This window comes from Pogona vitticeps, chromosome 7 (assembly GCF_051106095.1).
Source record: "Pogona vitticeps strain Pit_001003342236 chromosome 7, PviZW2.1, whole genome shotgun sequence".
Lineage (NCBI taxonomy): Eukaryota > Metazoa > Chordata > Lepidosauria > Squamata > Agamidae > Pogona > Pogona vitticeps.
The window spans coordinates 2,887,366-2,896,832 of record NC_135789.1 but is presented as its reverse complement, the minus strand read 5'-3'; the positions used below and the strand labels follow the sequence as shown (position 1 = coordinate 2,896,832).

The window sequence follows — 9,467 nt, the reverse complement described above, 5'->3', positions numbered from 1 at the left end:
CATGGTGTGTCTGTGGCTTTTAATTTAGTAGCATCCCAATTTTCTGAAATGCCAAAAGGTTGTGCATGTGAATTAGGGGAGGAAAGCTGAGGCTCCAGTACTTTGGCCATCTCATGAGAAAACTCCCTGGAAAAGACTGTGATGTTGGGAAAGAGTGAAGGCAAGAGGAGAAGGGGATGACTGAGAGGACGAGATAGTTGGACAGTGTCTGCGAAGCGACCAACATGAATCTGACCCAACTCTGGGAGGCAGTGGAAGACAGGAGGGCCTGGCGTGCTCTGGTCCATGGGGTCACAAAGAGTCAGGCACAACTTAATAAATAAATAATGATAATCTTCCTGGTCATTGAGCGTAATAAATAAAATTAATATTTTATTTTTTGCATTTTTCAGTGTTGGTGTTCACGGTGATGTTAGCTACCCAGCAGTAGGTTTTGGTCTAGAAAAACGAGAAAAAAAGTTCCTCTGAAAGGAACGCCTCCCTCAGGTCGCACAGCCCTCAAACGAAAACCCGTTCCCGCCATAGTCAAAAAGGCCTCTCCCTAGTCCCGCCCCTGTTGCTAAGCGAAACAAGCCCCTCCTCCTTCCCTCCCACTCTCACTGAGGTTTAATAAGAGACCCCGGCTGGAAGGGGCGGAGATGTAGGCGGGGACAGTAGCCTCCTTCGCCCCGCCCACTCATATCTTCTCCTCCCTCTGTCATTGGCTCCTGTTAAAAGCCCTCTGGCCACCCCGTGTCCCCTTAGCTCCTCTACCATTGGTCGCTTGCCGCGCGCGATCCCGGCGCCTTGGCGGCTGGCCGCCGGAGGGGGAGGCGGAGCCTCTCTTCCTATTGGTCTCCATCCCGGCGCGCTGCGTCCCTATTAGGAGTGCGGAGCCTGGTCCCGCCTTCCCGTCCTCCAGTGGCTGTTAAGGCCTCGCCTCCCTCCCCTTCCTTGACGTCCGCGTTCACGCTCTGCCCAGTGGCTTGCCGTACGCCAGGAGAGGCAGAGAAGAGCGGCGCGGCAGCAGCAGCAGCAGCAGCAGCCGGGGGGAGAGGAGGAGGGGCCGGTCACGTGACCCGACGCCAAGATGGCCGCCGCCGCCTTCTTGTTTTGATGAATAATCTCTTGTGTGTGGGGAAGGCGGGCGCCGAAGTTGGGGGGCAGCTGGAAAGGGGGCGGGGGTAGGTAGGTAGGTAGGTGGTGGCCGAGGAAAGGGAGGGGGTGCGAGGCTGGTAGGTGGCCTGTGGGTTTTTTCCCCCCTTTCCCCACAACTTTCCCTCTCTGCAGCTCAAGGCAGGTACCTGGAGAATCCTAGGGGGTGGGTGGTTGGTTGTGGGGCGAAGGCAGTTGAGGGCGCTTGGGGGGAGTGGCGACCCTCTCTCTCTCTCTCTCTCTCTGTCCCAAGTTATCCCAGCCAGAGGGAGGGCTTTCCTGCCAGAGAGCTGGCCCCAGGGACTGTGTGGAGCTGCAGGAGCCCCTCAGGCAGGTGGGCCTCCCCGAGAGGAAGGGTTGAAGGGGTCCTTTCTCTCTCTATGGGACTCTGTGGGGGTATCCAGAAGGCAGGCCACGGTGCGGGACAGGCAGCCAGCAAGAGGGTCTCAGAAGAGACGGTGCCCCTGTTCAGGTCTGGGATGTGTCTTTGGAAGGGAGAAGGAGCCGTAGGTTCACCAGCGGGGTGCCAGGGGACGTTGCATCCACTCTGGTAGGGTTCGGCTTGGGGAGGACAAGAGAGCAAGCCGGAGGGAGGGTTTCTGGCACACAGAGAGGCTAGTCTGCCGGCGGGGCTCTTGAGGACTGACAGAGGGGGGGGTAAGTGCTCTGTGAGCTGTAGAAGGCAGCTAGAGGAGGCTTGAGGGGTCCCCCCAAAGGGCAAGCCTGCTCCAAAGAGGGAGGGGAAAAATCTATCCAGGATCTTAAGGTCTTTTTCAAGGTGCCTGTGAAAAGAGGTTTTTAAGACTAAGAGACAGAAAGGCCTGGAGGTCCGGTTGTTGGACAGGGTTCGTGTATGTATGTGTGTGTATGTATGTGTTTGTTTGTTGATACTCTTTAGTTGACTTGCCAAACAGAAGGAGGAAAACTGTTTGTGCTGAAGAGGAAAGTGCACTCTGTGGCGTTGCTCTTAACCTCTGACTATGCAATTTTGAGACGTCCCTAGGGAAAGGGTCAGCAGGACAGGAATTTCCCCGGAGACTCTCTCCCACAAGCACACCCCTCTGGGGGAAGTACAGAGTTCTCCTTTCCCCACCTCCTTTCACCATTAAGAGGAAAACAATGGAGGAGCTGAGCGCTGATGAGGTAAGTCTGGGTCTTGTTGGGGAAAAGGGAGTCTGGGGCAGGTATCAAATTGTAGAACTAAAATAGCTTTCCTGGAGGGAGATAAAGTGGTGTTTTGATGAAGGGGGTTGGGTAGAAGAGCTGTTTCTGATACATATGTATATTTGCAGGTTGGAGATGCCTGGTTTGTTATTTTTTTAAAAAGTGGAACAGGAATAGATCTTTTCCCTCTTTGTCTTTTAGGCCCAACCTTCAACCTTCTTAAGACCGCAGTCATGTAGAACAGGGGCTCCCACACGTGGTTCGCCCAGGTGTTCTTGGACAGCAATTCCCAGAAACCCTGGCCAGCACAGCTGGTGGTGAAGGCTTCTGGGAGTTGCAGTCCAAGAACACCTCAGTGACCCAAGGTTGGGAACTACTGATGTAGAGGGTAGGTTTGTCCTAAACCTTGCTTTTCCAGATGATTGTGTGCCTCGGCTACGAAAACTTGTCAGATCTGTCCGAGTTAGGGGGCTATGTTAAAAAATGGGTTTGATTGCCTGAAAAAGACAAAAGTCGTTACTTTATGGAACTTTTCCAGTTACGTCCATTGATGTTAAAGCACTAACCATTGTCTTGGATTGCTTATTCTTACTCTCTGAAATGTTTTTGATAAAGGTGCTACTGAGTGTGAGAAAATTGGCGTAGCCTTATATGACAACCCTTTCAGTGTCTTTGTTGGCATAACATTTTGAGCTGTCCTGTAGAAGCTGTTACTGGGAGAAAAAAGCGACATATGGTGATTTTATATAAAAACCCCATATGTCACTTTCCTACCCGGCTGGGATAGCTCAGTGGTTGAGGTCTCTGGCTGCGGAGCCAGAAGTTGAGAATTCAGTTCCCCGCTTGGCCTCCTATGAGTACAGACAGCCTGTGAGGCCTTGGGCGAGCTACGCATTAGTTCCAGGGCATCACCCCCCCCCCCCCGGGGAAGGGATAGTCAACCTAGAAAGGGTCACCCTAAGTCAGAATTGATGTTATTCTTATTTGTTTTGTTTATTAGTGTTGGCTTGTTCTTATTCCAGGAAGGTCAGGCTGATGGGCCTTAGGCCTCTTGCCTATTTTTATTTTCAATAGCAACTGTCTGATGTAAACAAGATTGCGAAATAGTGACTAGGCCAAGTTCATCTAGGGCAGTGGTGTCGAACTGTGGCCCTCCAGATGTTCTTGGCCTTCAACTCCCAGAAATCCTGGCCAGCAGAGGTGGTGGTGAAGGCTTCTGGGAGTTGAAGTCCAAGAACATCTGGAGGGCCACAGTTCGACACCACTGATCTAGGGGTAGCGTGGGGATTTGAACTCTGGTCTCACCAGTCCTGTTTCACCTTTTATAGGTTTGATAGCCTAGGCTTTCCTTAGAGGCTGAACTAAGGAGATGGCGATCGGAGCCACTGGCTTTGGGCACAGGTTCAGAATACAGGTTTTGGCACATGAAAAAGCTCAGCGTGGCACATACTGGTGTGGTTACTGTTGTCATGATTGAAAGGTTAGATACTGTAGTGCTGAGGTGTTCCTGAGACTATTTCCTGCCTTACTAATAGGATATCCTGTGTGTTGTTCATCCTGGCCCTTGCCGGCTAGGTAGCCGATACATGTATTGAGCTACAACATCCACCCTCCCTAGTCAGCATGATTGTTAATTGGAGGTTGTATTTAAACACATTTGGAAGCCAGCCCATTGCCGAAGCTTGGTTTATATTTTTTTTAAATGACGTTTCATCTCTCTCTTTTTCTTTTGTTCGTTACAATATTCATAGCCCACTTCACATTGACAACAGTGTGAGCCCTTTGTTATCACAAGAAGGAAATATTTCTCCTCAGCACCTGGTGGTGTTTCTGTTTCGCTTAACTACAGTTTCCTGGTTTCTCTTATCTTTCTCCTACTCCCCTCTTGGTCTTTTAGAACCAATCAAAAATAAGTGACTGGACGGATCATTTTCTGTATAAAAGCCTCTGTTGCTTGCAACAGCCAAAATTTGTTGCGTTCTGGGAGTATATTTACACTTTAGGATAGTTGTATAACAACCCAGGTTCCCTATAAGGTGTGCGCCTCCATGCGGCCTTCCTTCTCTGCACACCAGTGGTGGCGGTTTTCAGTCCCTTTGGTTCCCGGACACGATGGAAAGCCTGTTTGGGGGAAAAAGCCGCAGGCGAGGGCCAGAGTCCCACCCTGAAAATTAGAAGGAATGATAACCACCCAAAATAAGAGATATTTTGTGGTCCCTTCTACTGCCATTGGGGTGAAAATAACTTAAAGGCTTTCCTAGGCTGCTCTGGTGAGGACACAGGCCTACACAGCATGGTGTGGTGGGTCAGAGTGATGGACTAAGACTCTGGAGAACAGGGTTCGAATCTCTGCTCAGCTATAGAAACTCCACTGGGGGAGTGGAACTGGTAAAACCACCCCTTAAATGGTTGTTTTGAGATTTTCGAGCTCTTCAACCCACAACACCCATTAGATCCTGGCCATGAAAGCCTTCGCGAATACACCCTTTAAATATCTCACTTACCTTGAAAGCCCAATTAGGGTCACTATCAGTGGGTTCTGATTTGATGGCACAGGACACGCACATTATACAGCGTGAGCAGTCAGTATACCTATAGGTAAGGTACCCTTTTCAGTTTCAGAGGCTGCAATTCTATTGCCAGGCGATGGCACATTGTTCATCATCCTGTGTGAAACAAGCTAATTAGCACATACTTCAGTGGTGTAATTAGATTCCTCTTGGGCCAGCACTTTGGAAGGGCAGCTGGTGATTCTTGTTCATATGAAAGGCATGGAATTCTGCAGCTGGCAGGGATAGATGGCCTTCAGGATCCCTGTTCCATGACTTTGTGTGTGTGTGTGTATGACTTTCAGAGTTTGTGCTGTGTGTGCAGATCGCATTGCAACAACTGATATCCTTAATACAAAGTCTCTCAATGTTTCCCAGAACGTTGCGAGGTGGTGGGGGTTATGTGGGGTGAAGGGAATGATGTAGCAACCCCTCGATGTTGCAATAGGAATGCATGTTGGGATGTTAGCAGGAGGACCAGCGCGCTTATATGTGCTCATGAAAGAGCAGTGAAATAAGACTACATTTCCCATCAGGCACTGGGAGAGGTTTATAATGATGCTGAAGGGGGGAACCTTTTAGTTTAGTAGGCTTATTGATTGCAACTTGACTAGCAAGCCAGTGCCTTGTACATTTGCATGCCAATAAGAGCTTCTTAGCTCTGTCCTTTCTGAGTTGGGCTTGGTTATATCATGCTAATGTATAAATTGCTGAAGCAATTAGCACCTTCAGTCTCCTATCTCAGTTGGCCCCTTTCCGGACACTATATATAACCCTGTGGCTGAATTTATCTTCCTGTATCTGAGGGAGTTCATTATCATGAGGCCTATGGAAATTAAGCTTCTGATCTTAAAGGCACCACCCTGCTTTGTTATTGTTGTTTTTTGTATATGCAAATTGATTGCCCCTAAAATGCCAGGTCATCAAACCAGATAATAAAACAGAGGGAGAGAGATGTGTCTCCGGGCAAGGGCCTTGGTCTTTAAAGATTTAGTTGGAAGTTTGAGCAGATTCCTCCTCTCCCCCCCCCCCCCCCCCCCCCGGTTATCTCAGTACATTTTTGTTAAAAAAAATTTGTCACTTTGCGGGCTTATTTTGCTGTGGTTTGAGCCACCCTTCACTCTGCTTTCTAAACCCATGCTGGGATGATTTTTAATCCACCCATGCACAAGACCTGAGGCTTCAAATTAGCCGCCCAACTGGGATAAGCAAGTCTTGCTTCAGCGCTGTTAGACAAGAAGGTTTCGGGCTGGAGACGCTGTTGCCGGATCTGTGCCTCAGATGTACGTTGGCCAGTGGACGATGGAAAACAGAGTATAGAAGGCAAAGACAATATTAGATTTGCAAGTTTCTTTTATTCCTCGCTTTTCTCCTCTGGAATACACGCGCTGACAGGGGTCCCATGCAGTTTCTTGTCCAGGTAGCAGCCCACACCGACTTGCTCTTTGGCTTGCTGCATCGTACGCTTTCAGGTAAAGGAACTGAGAGGAGCCCAAAAAGGCACCAAATACCTGTAGTGCAGATACTGCATTAGAGAAAGCCATTGTAATGGGCAGTGGATTACTCAGTCCACGCATCGGACCTTGTTTTGCTGAGGGAAAGGCGTGTTAACCCACCAATGTAGTTCCCCTCTGCTATTCATGTGCAGCCTTCTTCCAGTGGGTGGATTTTTAAAAAAAGAGAGAGGCAAAAGTAAAATCCATACTCATGCTTAGTGTGCGTTTATTTATGGCTCCACTTCTAGTCTTTGCAGGAGTAATACAGGAAAAGTCATATGGGTTTGTGTATGTGCGTGTGCGTTCAAAAGTGTAGTAGCAGCAGCAGCTGTGTACCTTGGTGTAGGTCCTTGTCTGGGCCCCATACCTATGGGGCAGAATATCAAGCTCCCACAGAGAAATCCCACCAAGAAATGTGTTTTGCAACTCTTAGTATTTTCCACCTCTCGCATTCCTTTCAGGGGAGCGAAGGTGAGAAGACCAGGCTGCCTCGGGGCGCTCTGGTGCAGAGCTGGCCGCCTCTGGAGGCAGAGAGAGGCAGACGGTCTTAGGCAGTAGATTCTGGAGGTGGTACCGGTGGTGCTCTGACTCCTCTGTTTCTTTCTGCTGTACAACATCCCTGTAAGCAGGCACGGTCTACCCTCACCCCCCTCGATCTGGTGGTTAAGGTGTGGCAGAATCTGTTGTCCCATCAGCAGTCGCCTTGTAAGATTCCTCGGCCAGTCTCGTCATCCTCTGTATAGGGACCGAGGAACGACTGCCGTGTTTCCCTTCTGTCTCAGCCGGCTTGGATGGGCCCTGCCCTGCTCGATGAATGGGACTAGCAAAACCTGAACGGCTCTTTCCTGAGGTGAAGCAAGCATTAAAATACGATTCCTTGAACTAGGGACATCTAGGTTTGCAACCCAGTCTCTACCAATGACATAGAAACCCGATGCCTTTTTGTGAGTAAGATGATGGAAAACTTGGCAGTCCTTGTCTTTTAGCTGGCTCTGAGAACACTTTGGGTTTCATATACCTGGGATTTGCATGTAGGTGTGTGTTAGCCTCAAGAACAGACCCGTGGTTTCTTGGTGACGGGGAGCAGCACCTGCTTCGCGTGTGAAGGTCCCCAATTTAGAGGTGTGTAGACGTGTGCTTTTGGACTACAAGTTCCAGAATTCCCCACAGTTGCCTGGGAATTTCTAATACAAAACTTGCACATCTCTGTCTGTTTAGAATTCTGTGCCGTCGCCAGCTAAATCTATCCCTTAACGAAGGAAAGAAGGACTTAGCTGGGAGGCTCCAGAGGGGGAGTAGCAAACCTGGTGCCAGATGTTTTAAATTGCAGCTCCCATCAGCCTCTGCTGGCGTGGCCGGTGCTGAGATGCACTTCAGATCATCTGGATCATTCCAGGTTGGTGGCCCCTGTGGAGAGCATTTACGAGTCAGAGCAGATGGGCCCAAGATGGACAGATGAATGGGTTTGGTATCAGACCGTCTCATTTGCTAATGATGATTTGGTCATGACAGGAGGGAACTTGAAATAAATGTAATTGATGTGATGGGATTAAAAAAGTACGATGTGGACCAAGAGGCGGGTGAAGTCATTCGACCGGCTTGGCCGGCATCTGAACTGAGTCACTGGACGATCTGCAGCCTTCACGAGGCGGCGTGTGTTGCTATGGGCAGCACCGTCTGCTGCTCGTCTCTTGCGCAGCCCCGCGTACGCTTCTGGCATCTTGCAGGAACAGCCGTGGTGGCCGTTACCCTGCTGTGCGTGTGGAAATTGTATTGTGAGCAGGAGAAATCGGATGGCGAGGGAGCAGAGAGGAAGGAGATAGAAAATGCCACAAAGGGGGGGGGGTGTAGAGGAAGAAAGAGAGAGAGAGAAGCAAATTAAAAGATGTTAAGAGCTTGCCCGAAATGTGAAATGAAAAGCTTAAGGCCTGCTAGGTAGTTCTGAACAGGCAGCAACATTTAGAAGGGCTGGAATAATTCACAGGTCTCCTAATGGCTTGGCTTTTGTCATCATTTGATGGCAGCTTCCGGGAGCTTCGCATATGGCAACAACTCTGGAGGGCTTAGATCTGTGTATTTTAAATATTTACTGTAAATGCTGCCTTCAGGAACCATAAGACCCCCCCTCTCAAGACAATTCACATAATTTAGCTTTAGAGCCAACCTAGTTACCGGAGGGCTAACCAAAGGTCATGACACTTGTATCATGCGGGCCCAACATTATAAACCGGTCATTATCCTAGAAGCAACTCTATGTACCTAATGAGGATGCATTTTGCCCAGTGGCTGTCTTGTTGCACATATCGTTGTCACCTTAGTTCTAAGTCCAGCATGTCTCAAAGATGCCCAGCGAGGAATCAAACTTCCGGCCTCTGGCCCCACGGCTAGATGTCTATAGCATTGAGCTCTTTAACAGTTCAGATATTTGCTCTGCATCTAACACTCTGCTTTATTTATTGTTTCTCAACGTGGTTTTGACACTTTTCACTTTTTGGACTGGTAAACCCAAACCCCTTTAGGCTGAACACCTTTAAAAAATTCATTTATTTGGTTTCGAGCTCTTAGGGGAGGTTGGCCTAAGGGGAATCCTTTCTAAGCATAAAGAGGTGGCAATACACTTCTCCCGGCTGCTCACCCCTGCCTCCAATAAAGAGGGAGAATGGCTTTCCAGGAAAAAGGATATTTAAACGCTCCCGAGAGGAGAGGACGGTACTGACCTCATTGCTTAAGGCCATGGGGAGAACCCTGATCCATTTCTAATTATAGTGTTCCATCTGAGCAGATGGAGATAAACACTGCATCAGAGTTTTCCTGCATGTTCCGTAAGGGTTTCTGGGAAGAAAATGTTGTTAAGAAATCTTGTGGAACGAAAGCCTGTCCAGGTGGTAAATCGCTCTACCTGCTGAAAGTTGCTTGGAAAGTTACCCTTGAAGGAAAAGAGTATCAGATTCCTGCTTCCCTCCATAGGAATTCTAGGGGGGGGATAGACACACATCCACATCGGAGCTTGTATGACCCAGCAAGGGGGGAGATGTAGCGCTCCAGATGTTGCAATGGGGAGGTGCAGCATTCCAGATGTTGCACCAGGAAAAGATGTAGTCCTCCAGATGTTGCAATGGAGGGG

General features: G+C 49.1%; 1 protein-coding gene across 2 annotated transcripts in view; it reads left to right on the top strand.

Moving 5' to 3' along the window:
* Positions 1-2,084: 2,084 nt before the first annotated feature.
* UBE4B (ubiquitination factor E4B) overlaps positions 2,085-9,467 on the top strand; it is a 36,107-nt gene continuing 28,724 nt past the window's right edge. For both annotated transcript variants that reach the window (XM_020782217.3, XM_020782216.3), the window contains exon 1: positions 2,085-2,277. In XM_020782217.3, coding sequence (XP_020637876.2) covers positions 2,254-2,277 — 24 coding nt within the window. In that variant the 5' untranslated portion in view covers positions 2,085-2,253. The remainder of the gene's footprint in view (positions 2,278-9,467) is intronic.